This window comes from Littorina saxatilis, linkage group LG5 (genome assembly GCF_037325665.1).
Source record: "Littorina saxatilis isolate snail1 linkage group LG5, US_GU_Lsax_2.0, whole genome shotgun sequence".
In the NCBI taxonomy this organism is placed as follows: domain Eukaryota; kingdom Metazoa; phylum Mollusca; class Gastropoda; order Littorinimorpha; family Littorinidae; genus Littorina; species Littorina saxatilis.
Window position 1 is genome coordinate 62,282,705 of NC_090249.1, and position 15,000 is coordinate 62,297,704.

The window sequence follows — 15,000 nt, forward strand, 5'->3', positions numbered from 1 at the left end:
CATCCTCCCTCCACCCCTCCACCCCTCCACCCCTCCACCCCCTCCTCCATCCACCCCCGCCCCTCCACTTTATGGTCGGTGCCATGTTTTGTCGGGAGTGACCTCCCTGCCACCATGTCAGTCCTGCTTGTTTATAATCCCTCATATCTTGACATCTCCCTCCGCCCCACCCCCACCCCTACCCCTACCCCTCCTCCTCTGCTTCTCACTCATTTGTTTCACTCGCCTTGTGTGCCCCTTGTCTCCCCCGCCAACCATCCCCCCCCCCCCCCTCGCCCTCTGCCTGCCACCAGACATTTTAATTTCTCCGTGACCTTGTTTCTCCGTCCATTTACTTTCCCACCCACTGGCTTCAGGTGGTGCAACTGGTCTGTGTAGTCCCTGTGTAGTCCTTGTGTAGGCCGTGTGTAGTCCCTATGTAGTCCCTATGTAGTCCCTCGCACACACACTTTGTACATTTCATCTTTTTTCTCCATGCCCCCTCCCCCTCCTCCACCCAACACAACCCCACTCTCACCCACAATATTCTACTGATACGCTTCTATGTGTCTTTTGCACTGTTTTTGCTCCTTCTCGGCCAGTTGCAGTGCCACGCCCCCTGGGTAGGTAAGGCCTGCCGCTGACACTGAGCATTTTAGTCAAATTATGTAGCTTTGCTGCAGCAACCAGGATTGTTATTGACAGCGACATTATTATTTCCTCTGTTTGAGTCTTCTTTTGTGAGTAGTGTTCGTTCATCGTATTATCTCGCGCAGTGTTTTATTATCAAGAATGTCTTAACATGTGTATACTTTGCTTCAGTTGCTTTTGCATCTCCTGCGGTATATTTCAAGACTCAAAGACTCAAAATGTTACTGTCCTTATACAAACAAGGAAAATTGAATGTTGGGACGGAGCAAGACAACACAGGCCTATTTTGGTCTTTATAAGTCAGTTATTTTCTGTACCTACACGTTGTTTGTCCGTATACTGACTCTGTGCATCAGGCGTGCATGATATAACTGATAAGAGAAAGATGAGAGAAGTTGTAGCTGCTCCACAAACATCTAGCCCGTCTTGATTTTCATTCTGTGCCACACCCACACCCACACCCACAACCCACACCCACAACCCACACGCCCCATTCCACAATCCCCCCCCCCTCCTCCCCCGCCCCTCCCGTCCCCACGCTAACAGCCAGCTGCCGACCCCTCCCCCTTTCATCATAACTGCGCGAGCTGATAGAATTAATTATGAGGCAGACATAAATAGCGGAGGTAGACATAAATATAGGGAGGCAATGGAGGGAGGAGGACAGGTGAACAGGGGCACGAGTGGTTCAGATCTAGGTACGATGTAGGTGTGCAGTTCAGGGAGACAGTTCAGGCGCGGTCGCGGCAGACTCCCTTATTTTTAAGGGAGGGAGAACTTGAGCTCCTGTCAGTCACTCCAGTACACGCGTTCGGAATGCACGAAAAGCGAGTGCTTGATACGGTCAGTTAAACACTTCCCTCGGCCGGCCTATGGAAACTTGACACTGAGAGCAGAAGGGGGGGGGGGGGGGGGGGGGTGCTGGGATCGACTGAGGGGTAGACGAAGCTGGTCATCCTCACCACTACGCTTCAGTAGAATATTCTGTAGTGGAAGAAGCGTATTGTACAACGTCTTAATCGACACTCATTTATTTACAAAAAAATTGTCATATTTGATTGTCTTGTGCGAGTCAAAACACTCAACAAAAATGAAACTTTAATGAAACTTTAATGAAGAGAATGCGTGCATGTTCAATTAAAACAGGAAAGAACATGTGACCTTTGGCGCTGCCACCCAGCTGTCAGCCAATCAGGGCACAGTGACCCCAGAACCAGCTCATTATTTATTCAACAGCTGATTATTTATTCACTAGGCAGATGATTGTCATGTTTCATTGGTAGAGTGAAGAGGGAGGCATGCCAGTGTTAACACGGGTACCATACATACATCGATCGTCTTGTGTTAAATCGCGTACCTTGTTTTGCAAGGGCACCTGTTGCAAACTGCCCGCCACTAGTGCAGGTGATCATTAACACCTCTGCCAGGGTTACAAGTGTGGTCGGCTTGATAACGCGATCACCATTGTACCTTTGGAATACGCCTCCACGTATTGATAAGAATATCAATGTACTGGTGTAAAGCTCACTGGATTTTCTCTATGCTGTTTGTTTGTGTGTTATAGATTTTTTGCACAGGCCGTCTTCTATAATTATGGCAAAGGAAAATTAAACCATGCTACGAGAGAGCTAATGCTTTTATTGCCGCCCCACCTGGAGTTGTGTGTAGTTAAGTTTGAACCAACACAAAAGCAGGCTCCGATAGACCGGCGAATAAACAGACTGAACCGGAGGTATACTTACCAGTATCGTTGTTTAAACACATTTCTTGGCGAGGATTTGATTCAAAACGACAGACATTTTTTTATAAATAGGTTGCGAATGCTTTCCGGTGCAACCAGCCGTGTACCTGAACGAAGCATGAAAAATCCAAGTGATACAGTTGCCATAAATTTCAACCGTTTCACACAACACGCACGTGCAGTGCAAGACAAGGGTCAGACCAGTGTAAACCTACATGAAGGCATGCGACCCGGTCCCCCGTCCCCCTCCCCCGTCCCTCCCCCCTTTGTTACCGCGAGTTACGGGAGCTAATCACATCACTTAATTAGTCCAGGGGGAGTAATCGCACTGTGCACGCACCCTCGCGCCCCTCCACGTGCTCCTGTTTACAGAGCAACCCAACTCGGTCAGGGCTGCACCGCTGAGGTGGGGCCTTACGCAACCTGGCATACTGATGTCCTGGCTGTGACGACGAGCTGAGGTGGGGCCTTACGCAACCTGGCATACTGATGTCCTGGCTGTGACGACGAGCTGAGGTGGGGCCTTACGCAACCTGGCATACTGATGTCCTGGCTGTGACGACGAGCTGAGGTGGGGCCTTACGCAACCTGGCATACTGATGTCCTGGCTGTGACGACGAGCTGAGGTGGGGCCTTACGCAACCTGGCATACTGATGTCCTGGCTGTGACGACGAGCTGAGGTGGGGCCTTACGCAACCTGGCATACTGATGTCCTGGCTGTGACGACGAGCTGAGGTGGGGCCTTACGCAACCTGGCATACTGATGTCCTGGCTGTGACGACGAGTGATGATAACTTTGTTTGTCTTGCGGGTCTCTCTTGGTGTCCGCGATGGCTCTCTGAGCGCCTTTGATGCCCTGCAGGGGGAATAGGATCATAGATCAACTGCTGCCTATCATTATTGAGGAGCGCGTGTGCTCGTGATGTTACATGAAGGAATCGTCAAGATAAACAAATACGAGATAGGGAGGATTCTTGCTGTGAAATGATTCATGTCTACAGTCAGATTGGCTTACATTCTCCTTTTGTTTGGCGATATGGTTTGCTCCGAACAAAATCGAGCAGTTTCATTGGCCTTCATTTGAATAAGAAAGAGGTTTTTTTGTTTGTTTGTTTGCTTAACGCCCAGCCGACCACGAAGGGCCATAATCAGGGCGGTGCTGCTTTGACATATAACGTGCGCCACACACAAGACAGAAGTCGCAGCACAGGCTTCATGTCTCACCCAGTCACATTATTCTGACACCGGACCAACCAGTCCTAGCACTAACCCCATAATGCCAGACGCCAGGCGGAGCAGCCACAAGATTGCCAATTTTAAAGTCTTAGGTATGACCCGGCCGGGGTTCGAACCCACGACCTCCCGATCACGGGGCGGACGCCTTACCACTAGGCCAACCGTGTCGGTAGTAAGAAAGAGGTGCTCCGCGAAAGTTGACATATCTTCAGTCACACTTTGGAAAGTCCTGCAGGCAGACTGAGATTAGCTGAGACAAGGTTGAATTGCTCTGTGGATTGAGACTGGTAGAACTAGAGGCAAGGAAACAGCTTGGGTCGTGTATTGGTATGTCTGCAGTAGATCTTTTTTACTTTTGAATGGAGGGATGGCTGGTTGAGGAGTTCGCGAATTCCCAAAACAGACTCCTAACGTTCCAACATGTAAAAAAAGAGAGAAAACAAAGAACGGTACGTAATGTAACGTTCCAGTAACTTACCGTTCTTGTTTTGTGATTGTGTAGTTCATGGTTCACCAACAGGTCCTCAATCAATCAATGAAATTAACTTTATTATCTCACATAGAGAAATTGCAGCGGTGGTGCATGTAACATAGAGACAAACGAAACACTAGTAGAAAGTAGAAATGCCCATCCGTTTTGCTTCACTGGAGTGTCAGAACGAAGTGACTAAATCCCCGTCTTGTGTGTGTGTGTGTGTGTGTGTGTGTGTGTGTGTGTGTGTGTGTGTGTGTGTGTGTGTGTGTGTGTGTGCAGGTTACGCGTGGACGAGCTACGACCCAGAGACTCGGGCTACTACACGTGTAAAGGCACCAACAACTTCGGGGAGGCCGAGACCACGGGCATTCTGTTGGTCAAGGATGGTGAGTAGCTTCTCTTATTTAGTTATTTATATGGGAGATTTATGTAGCGCTTGACGTTCTCAACGCGCTTTACATATTAATTTCTCCCGTGTGAGATGGATTTTTTTTACACAATATATCACGCAATCACATCGGCCAGTAAATCTCAAACCATTACGGCGAATATTTACTTTTCACGGCCTAGTATTCCAAGTCACACGGGTATTTGGTGGACATTTTTTATCTATGCCTATATATTTTTGCCAGGAAAGACCCTTTTGTCAATCGTGGGATCTTTAACGTGCACACCCCAATGTAGTGTACACGAAGGGACCTCGGTTTTTCGTCTCATCCGAAAGACTAGCACTTGAACCCACCACCTGGGCTAGAAAAGGGGGAAGAAAATTGCTTACGCCCCGACCCAGGGTCGAACTCGCAACCTCTCACTTCCGCGGCAAGTGCACTTTACCACTCGGCCACCCCTTCTCTTCTTCCAGTTAGTCAACCAGAATGTTGATTTGTAAGTTATCAAAAAGTTGTGGTGAATGGTGGTAAGTTGTCGCTGTTCTTGTATTGAACTTAACAATTGTGCATTCTGGTTTATCGTCAACAATATAATGTTCCTTTAGTAAAGGATGGTAAGAAGTACCTGTTCTTGAAGAAAACCAAATAGTAGAATTATTATTTGTGTTGTAGTGTCACCCTCATGTAGCTTGGCTTGTTGATACAAAATAAGTTTTCCGAAGTTTTCCTATCGCAAGCAGGCAGTCCCTAATGAGCTCATGTAGAGTGGTCGTGTAGCCCACACAAAACAATTTTTGATACACAGAAGATAATAACCTCAGAACTGTTTGAAATAGCCAGTAACCGGACCTGTCAATCAATTTATTCCTCTCAGCCAATAAGAAACGATTAAGCTTTGTAGCGGCACCACGTGACCGTGCCATCATCCGGACTCAGGACTCAGGACTGTTTTATGTCAGGCCATAGCCCCTAAATAGGGTGATACACCATTACAAATTGAAAAAACATGTCAGGCGCACAGGAAATATTTCATAATGGGTCAATCATAGTATACAGTGCCATCGTCCAATGAGAAATGTGTGTCGTTGCAGAGGACCCGCCCCCCGAGACACGTGACAAAGGCAGCAAGGGCAAGGACGGCAAGGAGGACAAGGAGCCCGACCCTCTGTCGTCATTCGTACCGGGTCAGGACAGCGAGGACCTGGGCGGGTGAGTCATTCATGATCCACTTGGTTCCTAAAGTCTCCCAAGGCAGAGTACGACTGCCTGAATAGTCGTTGCGCTCTTTTGGTCTTGGGCTTCGGGGTTTGTTTGTTTGTTTTTTGTTTGTTTGTTTTGCTATTTTGACCTTGTTTGGTGTGAAATTAATTAATAAAAGATCTTTCTGTGGATTAGCCAGCCATTGAAAAGGTGTCCTGTTTGTTTTTCGTCTACTTTTTGACAAATCTGACTTCTGTTCAGATAGAACTTCTGTTTTATCAAAACTAAAACAGTACTGTTTTTGCGGACGCTATGAAGTCAGTAAACATTTGCCAGGTAGTTAATAGCTTGGTCATAGATTTTCCAACTTTCTTCAGATTCAAGACTTGGTATTGGCCTGTTTATGTGGAAGCAAACGTTACGAAACAAGCAGGCGATTGAATGCCGTTGGCCTGTTTATGTGGAAGCAAACGTTACGAAACAAGCAGGCGATTGAATGCCGTTGGCCTTAAAGCTTGTCGGTGCAGGTTTCAAAGAGAGGGAAGGGTTTTGATAAGCCGTCTGCCTTATTTTCCACTGCTTTTTGTCCTGGAGTGCGAACCCCACTGGATACTTTGAGCACTGCACGCAGCCTGGCGCACAACATGGTCGTGTCTTCTTTGTGGGGCGTTGGCGGAACGGGTGTTTACACCTCTTCTAATACGAGCAACTTTTGAACCTACATCAGACACCTTTCAATATACAACCTCTGATAAAACACACACAGGATGGGGGGGGGGGGGGGGGGCTTAACGTCTTCACAGGGAATTTCCTATCAGGGACATGTATGTGGTGATAATTATGCTAAAACATGCAACCTCTGTTTCGCAGTCTTCTTTATATATTGCCAGCATTGAATGAATATGTTTGCATAAACATGGCAGAGTATGTACAGAAATCTCGGGTAGTCTCGGTGAGCAACTGACTTTTTGACACAGAGAGGGAGAGGGTGCAGGAGGTCGAGACTGGAATCGTTAACAAATTGTTTTTGGTGAGTGTAAAACACAGGGGACGGAGCGACGGTGTCGGATGACACGAGCAGTGAGCGCCATGTTATGTTGGTCGAGACTACAAATAGGCCTATCACACGACGCGTGCCAGGGGAGATCAATCAACGCTACATTTTCTCACACTTCTCAGTCGTCGCCCTTGTTACGTCAGGACCACCAGATGGTCGACCAGAGGGCGTGGTGACAAAGAGGCGGGGCAGGCGATCACGTGATCGGTTCCAAATCTGTTAAACCCCACTCCCCTCCTATAAACCAGAGAGAGAGAGAGAGATGGGGCAGGGAATGCAGACAGATACGGACCAACAAATCCAGACCCAGAAAACTTCCTCGGGGGTTTGGTTCCCCAAGTACGGGTAATTAATGGTGTGATTTGATCAGGAGATGGCTTGTCGCGTGTAACCGGAAGCCCCATTTATAGCACCGGGTAAAGTCATCTTTTGTCCCCGTTATCGCGGCCTAGCAGGCTGGCGGCAAGCCTGTGCCACAAATGCAAGCTGACACGATCAGCCAGCCATACTTATCTGTAGACTTACTGCACGGCAGGTGTTGGGTCTGGTCCACAGTCGTCGTCTTTTTGCGAACACTTTCCTCTCTGCGCCATTTCCACATTCATCCAGCAGTTGGCAAATATGCTTTTTAGATGCTGCTGATCTAAGCAAGAAGTGAAGTTGTAAAACAAAGATGTTTACAGGGGAGTTTACTCTCGTTGTCACGCTGACAGAATCCAGGCCTCTCCATTACCTTTATCGAATTGATCAAGAAACGCAACTCTGCCCCGGCGACACAGATTTATGTGCAGTTCTCGTTCTTATCCGGAGCCGTTAAAGTCAGCATTTATTCCAATTAAAACGTCAAGCTTCCTCTCTCTTGCCAGACCCCCACTTAGACCTGTCTGGTGGAAGGTTCTGTTTTAAGGTGCAAGCCATTGACTCCCGGCGGAGTGCAGTGGAGGGATTATGGCCCTTACTTAAAATGCCTTTCACAATGACACAGGCGATGGCAGAACGTCATCGTTTAGCTCCCCTTGCTCTCAGAGCTGGCCAATAAAGAGCGGAGAGCGCCCTCTGGCCTCTTGAAGGAGAACTCTTTCAACGTCAGCAACGGCGGGGTGCTCGGAGCGGGATTCACTCTTTGTTGCCTCCCCTGAATGATTGGCTGGGACAGGAGTTGAACATCATTAATAACAGATTGCTGTGAGTGAGAGAGAGAGAGAGAGAGGGGGGGGGGGTGGTGTGTGTGCTTTTTTATCTGTTGTTTTGTCTGTCTCTCTTTCTTTGCGCGCGCACGACGTCGAGTTTGATTTTTTTTTCATCTACGTTTCTCTTTTCAGCTTCTTTTATTCTATCACTGGTTTTATGAAATGTTCAACCTTGACATCAACATAACATAACGATAACAAATATCTGAAGTCAATATGAGGCTGACAGTGTGTGTTGTTTGTTACAGATTCAAGGGCAAGTACGACTCCAGTCTACTTCCTGGATCGTAAGTACACCAACATATTAAAAAAAATTCAATGCACTTGTTTGTCAACAAAACGCTGCCAGCATTCAGAGTCTACGGCATCATGCATACACGGTGTCGCGTCCCACTGGTTGTATAAAACGTTGCCCGTTTCATTTCCTCATGCTTGGGACATTCATGAATGCCCCATGACTTATGAAAGGTCTCAAAACTTTCGAAGAGAAAAGATCAGCCAAAACCCTGGAAAAGAAAGAACGACGGATGCAGAGCACAGCCTCTGATGAGACACAACTACATGGATCATATGCGGGAGACGCTGTGCTTCTAGAATTGGCCTCCACTCGCATATATAATTATATGCGGACGCATTCCAAAAGCTGAACTGTTTGCTACTCGTCCGTCGTACCGACGGGAGACTCCATCATCATAACTTATGATAAACATTTGAGCGAACGTTTTCAGCAGATGAGTAAGGGCTTAAAATGTGACGCACGAGTAGGTTTCGGGTATTGTTCAGTGAAATCCGTGAAGAATAATATTATGAGACGTCTTCTTCATGCGGCTTTCTTTCCGTATTTCTTCCTTGTTCTCAATGTGGCAAACAAAAGAGTGCGGAACAAAATCTCAATTGAGATTATTGTGGGACGACACTGATAATTTATCGTTTTAATTGTAATTATCTTAAATGATGATGGTATCACAGTTTTCGTGGGTGTTTTTGTCATGGCACCAGGCTATGGCACGAGACAAGCAGCATATGGCCTTCCTGGCTATATCACACACTGATAGCATGGCGATATTCGCGTACCAATGGGAGGGTTTATGGGCATTGTTTTAGGACTTAGTTTACTATGGATATCCCTCCAAGCGTAATTAAGTCTGTAATTGGATATTAAGATTGTCTGACGCATTTAATTACGTGCCACATTTCGAATTTCTCCTGATAATTGTCCCGCCATGCCAAGCTTTTTATAATTATGGTTCCCTGGAACTTAAACTCTGACCCCATTCATCCCTCCGTCTGATATACAGTCTCAGTTTAAATGACAGTGCCATATACCTCAGGCAATCTCGGCCACCTCCATCATCCCACTACGATCATTGTTGTTAGTGCGTAAGGGACAAAGCCAACTGATAGAAACTCCGGCATCCTTTTGTAAATGTTTGAAATTGGTGTCTGCTCAAAAATGTTAACTGCGAGCCTGCTTGCCTCGTTCAGTGCCTCGTTCAGCCAACTGTTGTGTTGTGATCCCTCACCAGGCAATGTAGATGATAGGTGTTGTGATCCCTCACCAGGCAATGTAGATGATAGGTGTTGTGATCCCTCACCAGGCAATGTAGATGATAGGTGTTGTGATCCCTCACCAGGCAATGTAGATGATAGGTGTTGTGATCCCTCACCAGGCAATGTAGATGATAGGCGTTGTGATCCCTCACCAGGCAATGCAGATGATAGGTGTTGTGATCCCTCACCAGGCAATGCAGATGATAGGTGTTGTGATCCCTCACCAGGCAATGCAGATGATAGGTGTTGTGATCCCTCACCAGGCAATGCAGATGATAGGTGTTGTGATCCCTCACCAGACAATGCAGATGATAGGTGTTGTGATCCCTCACCAGGCAATGCAGATGATAGGTGTTGTGATCCCTCACCAGACAATGCAGATGATAGGTGTTGTGATCCCTCACCAGGCAATGCAGATGATAGGTGTTGTGATCCCTCACCAGGCAATGCAGATGATAGGTGTTGTGATCCCTCACCAGGCAATGCAGATGATAGGTGTTGTGATCCCTCACCAGGCAATGCAGATGATAGGTGTTGTGATCCCTCACCAGGCAAAGTAGATGATAGGTGTTGTGATCCCTCACCAGACAATGCAGATGATAGGTGTTGTGATCCCTCACCAGACAATGCAGATGATAGGTGTTGTGATCCCTCACCAGGCAATGCAGATGAGCCCGGTATTGTGAAAAGAGAAAGAATTAAAAGGTATTGATATTCTGGTGTTGAAGTTTTGAATTCACATTTCTTTAATCATTTACCAGCATGAAACGTTAGGTAAGGTTATGTGAGCATGTATAAACTTGTACTTGTGCTCCTCTATACGTATGTCGCTGTGTTGGTATACATTAATTCAACATTTTGTTTTTACCAGAAGAAAAATACACTTTTTAAAGTCTCTTGACGATTTTCGTCCTTTGCCCCAACTGTATACACTGAAGTTCAGACACTGGTCCGAGTCTCGAGAGAGTCCATGCATTGTATGACGTTACATCACTAAGACAAAATAACACATCTTTATGGTTGATACTGGAGCTTGGCTTTTCCCCAACTTCTAAGAGATAAGTTCCTGTCACTATTCAGCGGACTGCCGCTCCATCTTCCAGACCAACTTCTTTGTCCCTGCGAGAGACGTAGCGTATAAAGAATGAACAGTTCACAAAACAGAAGGGTCCAACTCCCTAGTCGCTGTGCGGTCTTTGGTAAAGGGATGAGTCGCCACTATCCACACTATCCACACTATCCACACTATCCACACTATCCACAAGTCCCGTGCCGGTCGTGGTGATACAAAACAGATCGTCTTCCAGGCTTAGTTCACCAGACTGTAGACCCCGCCGTTACATCCTTCTTCACTGCTAGGTGCCAGCAGCAGGCTTTCCCCTCTCCCCAGTGGCCCGGGATGAAAGAGCAGTAACCAAAGAGCAGGGCCCGTGTTGGGAGCGCCTCCTCCATCATCAGAAAGTGTCGGGTCGGCCAGGCCACGAGAACATCACACTCCGCCATGGTCACCTCACAGACACAAAGAACAGTCACGCGCATCGGGGAATATACACCATTTAGGAAGAGGGGATACGATCATCAAAGTTCATGAGGAGAAAGTACAAAAGCGGAAAACTCAAGAAAACGCCAAGCGCTGAAGGGAAGACTTGACGAACACACAGAACAGGAAAACATCACTCCGTGATGGTGACCTCACGGGCAGAAAAAAACAGTCAACAACTTTAGGGAATACACAACGTCTAGCAAGGGGGGATGGGATCATCAAAGCTTCACAAAAGCAGAAAACTCAAGAAAACACCGAGCGCTGAAGTGAAGACTTGACGAACACAAAGACCAGTCAAACGCATCATAGAATACACAACGTTTAGAAAGGGGGGGGGAGGGGGAGAGATCATTAAAGCTCATGAGGAGAAAGTACAAAAGCAGAAAGCTCAAGAAAACACCGAGCGCTGAAGTGAAGACTTGACGAACACAAAGAACTGTACAGACGTCAGGGGAACCGGTAGGAGGGGGGGGGGACGATGGAGCAGTCAAAAGTCAAAGAAAGATTAATCCATATCTCCGCTGTCCCTCCACGTTAAAGGCGAGCTTAGCGTGAACAATTCCAGAGGAATGGGCCACGATGCACGTTACCACAGCTGACGAGAGTTACGACATTGCGCAATACAATTAGGGTCCAAACGGACAAAGGAAACGCTGCTTGCCACAAGAACATGGCGAAGTAATGTATTTACTGCCGTCATCCAAATCTACAAGACTGGAGAAAAAGAACGATGACGGGAGAGACAAAATGGAAGTGTTTTTGAACATGCGGGATGAAAGGTCATCTCCTCTTGGATCAAGCTGTATATTTGTTCTTCCACACACACGCACAAAGCAACAAGATCAAAACAAAGCAACAAGATCAAAACAAAGCTTTGTTCCGCGCAAAGAAAACTTGATATTACGTAACCCGCTAAGGAAAAATAAAAGTTACAGACGTACTCGTAATATTTTTGCTGAACAGTTCAATACTCTGTTCTTCTGGGTCCCTGAGAAGTTGTGCACAGAGACACTACTTTCTTCATTGGATTCTTCGTCTTTTCCCACACTTGGAAAGGGGTTAGGGGAGTGGAAGATCCTCTGTGTAGTGCATGTATACGTGGACCTTAGATAATGAAAAATATAAATCTGAAAACAACAAAGGCCACGAAAAGTCTCCTAGAGGAGAAAAGGGAAAATGGAGAAAAGCTGGCTCGTACAAAAAGCCGCTCGATGGAGAACTGAGGTCACCCCCTGTCTGTTAATTGAACACAAAGGAGATGACGTCTTTGTACAATTCTTTGGGACCACTTTCTTCCACACTGAGGGAAACATGCGCGTGTTGTTTCATCTGATCAGACTGAAATAGCTGTCATTTGTTAGAGGGAAAAGAGAGAAAAAGAAAACGCGGGAGAGATGGTTGGGATGAAAAGTCGTGACCTCTGGATCAGCAGAATGTGTACACAGCTAAAGATAACAGGGACTTCTCGCCTTTGTCAACCATTTTCTTTTTCTTCTTCTTTTTCTGTTTTGTTTTTATCTTTCTTCTTCTTTTTCTTTTAACACGGAGAAGGATATACATGTGTGTTTCAATATCAGCCGCTGCCTTGCTCTTTTGGAGCGATGTAATTGTTTTTGTTCTGGATCTTATTTGTCCTTTTTTTTCTCGGCATTGAAAGTGGTTGCTTTGGGGCGATCATTACAACTGTGTGGCATCGTGCACGTGCCAGTGCTGAAAATAACACTGCCCCAAGCCGCTCTGTTTTTGGCGGTATGCTAAATTTGCTGCAAACAGAAACGAGCAACTATCGTTTGCAGCTGTACTGTGTCCTCGTCTTGTTACTGCTCGTAAACAAAAACTTTCTCTGTCTGTATTTCTGATAATCTATAATTATAGTCGTTCTTGTCAAAAGCTAAGACATTTTGAAAGAACTAGAACTAAAGGATGAGTCATGATTTTGTGATGGATTCATTCTTTCATTCTTACATTCTGTAATTTATCGTTAGCCTTCTGAATTAATTGATTGATTTATTGATGGACTGATTGATATTTGACTGATTGACATGTTGACTGACTGACGGATTGATTGATTATTGATGAATGGATTGATTGATTATTGATGTATGGATTGATTGATGAATGGATTGATTGATTGATGAATTGATTGATGAATGGATTGATTGATGAATGGATTGATTGATGGATTGATTGATTGATTGATTGATGAATGGATTGATTGATGAATGGATTGATTGATTGATTATTGATGTATTGATTAATTGATTAATTGATGAATAAATTGACTGATTGACTGATTGATTATTGATGAATGGATTGATGAATTGATTGATTGATTGATGAATGGATTGATTGATGAATTGATTGATTGATGAATGTATTGATTTATTGATTGATGAATGGATTGATTGATTTATTGATGTATGGATTGATTGATTAATTAATTGACTGATTGATTATTCATGAATGGATTGATGGATTGATTGATTGATTGATTGATGAATGGATTGATTGATTGATTGATGAATTGATGAATGAATTGATTGATTGATGAATGGATGATTATTGATGTATGGATTGATTGATTAATTGATTAATTGATGAATAAATTGACTGCTTGATTGACTGATGTTGATGTGGGCAGGGACGAGGAGGAGAAGGGGGAGGGGTTCTGTCAGATCTACCGGGGCAGCACGTGCAGCAAGTTTGTGGGCAACCTGTCCATCTACGTGGAGTCCAAGTTCACTCAGGGACTGAGGGAGGAGAAGTTTGTCGGTAAGTAAGGAAGGCCAACAGGTCCTCTCTCCCTCCGCACTGCCTTTTTCCCCCACCAGTTTTTGCTTTGGGCGTCATATCGATATGAAACTCACAATTCAGAGAATGTATTGTATAGGCCAACTTACCTGTTATAACATTGAATATACATTGAAATAACTTGACAAAAGCTCTCTCTTTCTCACTCTCTGTCGCTCTCTCTCTCTCTCTCTCTCTCTCTCTCTCTCTCTCTCTCTCTCTCTCTCTCTCTCTCTCTCTCTTTATTTCTTCTTTCTCTCTCTCTCTCTATCTCTCTCTCTATCTCTCTCTCACTACGTCTCTCTCTGTTTCTTCCTCTATCTCCCTCCCTCACTCTCTCTCTCTCTCTCTCTCTCTCTCTCTCTCTCTCCACCCCCCTCTCTCTCACTCTGTCTCTGTCTCTCTCTTCCTCTCTCTCTCTCTCCCTCTCTCTCTCTCCCTCCCTCTCCCTCCCTAAGGTCTCTCTCTCTCTCACTACGTCTCTCTCTCTTTCTTCCTCTATCTCCCTCCCTCACTCTCTCTCTCTCTCTCTCTCTCCACCCCCTCTCTCTCACTCTGTCTCTGTCTCTCTCTTCCTCTCTCTCCCTCTCTCTCTCCCTCTCTCTCTCCCTCTCTCTCTCTCTCTCTCCCTCTCTCTCTCTCCCTCGATCACTCTCTCCCTCAATCACTCTCTCCCCGCTCTCTTTCCATTTTTCTCTCTCTTTTTCCCTCGCTCTTTCTCTCCTCGCTTACTCTTCCCCCCCCCCCCCCCTCCCGCTCTTTTTCCATTTTTCTCTCCCCCCCCCCCCCCTCTCCCTATCTCTTTTATATCTTGTAACAGAGATGAAGAGGAATTGTTTCATTTATCAGTGTGGGTGGCGACATATCAACTCCCACTGGCCAACACGTGGACAAACAATTGATAACGGCGCAGTTGCAGATTGAACAATCTTCAAATCCCGTGTCAAATCATGGCGTCAACTGGAAGTGAAAATGTGGCGCCCGTCTTTTTACCGAAATGGGCAGCGGCGCTGTACTGGCGTTGCCTGGTAGCCATGATGGAACAATCTGATTACCGCGCGGTCCCCAAACAAATCACATATCTGCAGGCTGCTCTGTAGAGATGGTAATTGATTCCTCCATCCTCAGTCCACACTGCGTCTCGACCAGCGGTGCTTAGTGACTGTTGACTGCTGCCCGTAGTGTAGTGCCATGTTC

General features: G+C 46.0%; 1 protein-coding gene across 3 annotated transcripts in view; it reads left to right on the plus strand.

Moving 5' to 3' along the window:
- LOC138967659 (inactive tyrosine-protein kinase transmembrane receptor ROR1-like) overlaps nucleotides 1-15,000 on the plus strand; it is a 515,394-nt gene that overhangs the window by 469,901 nt on the left and 30,493 nt on the right. For all 3 annotated transcript variants that reach the window (XR_011456014.1, XR_011456013.1, XM_070340295.1), the window contains exons 6-9: nucleotides 4,363-4,469; nucleotides 5,564-5,681; nucleotides 8,168-8,206; nucleotides 13,655-13,785. Coding sequence is in view for 1 of the 3 variants with exons in the window: in XM_070340295.1 (XP_070196396.1) it covers nucleotides 4,363-4,469; nucleotides 5,564-5,681; nucleotides 8,168-8,206; nucleotides 13,655-13,785 (395 nt within the window). In the remaining 2 variants the exon portion in view is untranslated. The remainder of the gene's footprint in view (nucleotides 1-4,362; nucleotides 4,470-5,563; nucleotides 5,682-8,167; nucleotides 8,207-13,654; nucleotides 13,786-15,000) is intronic.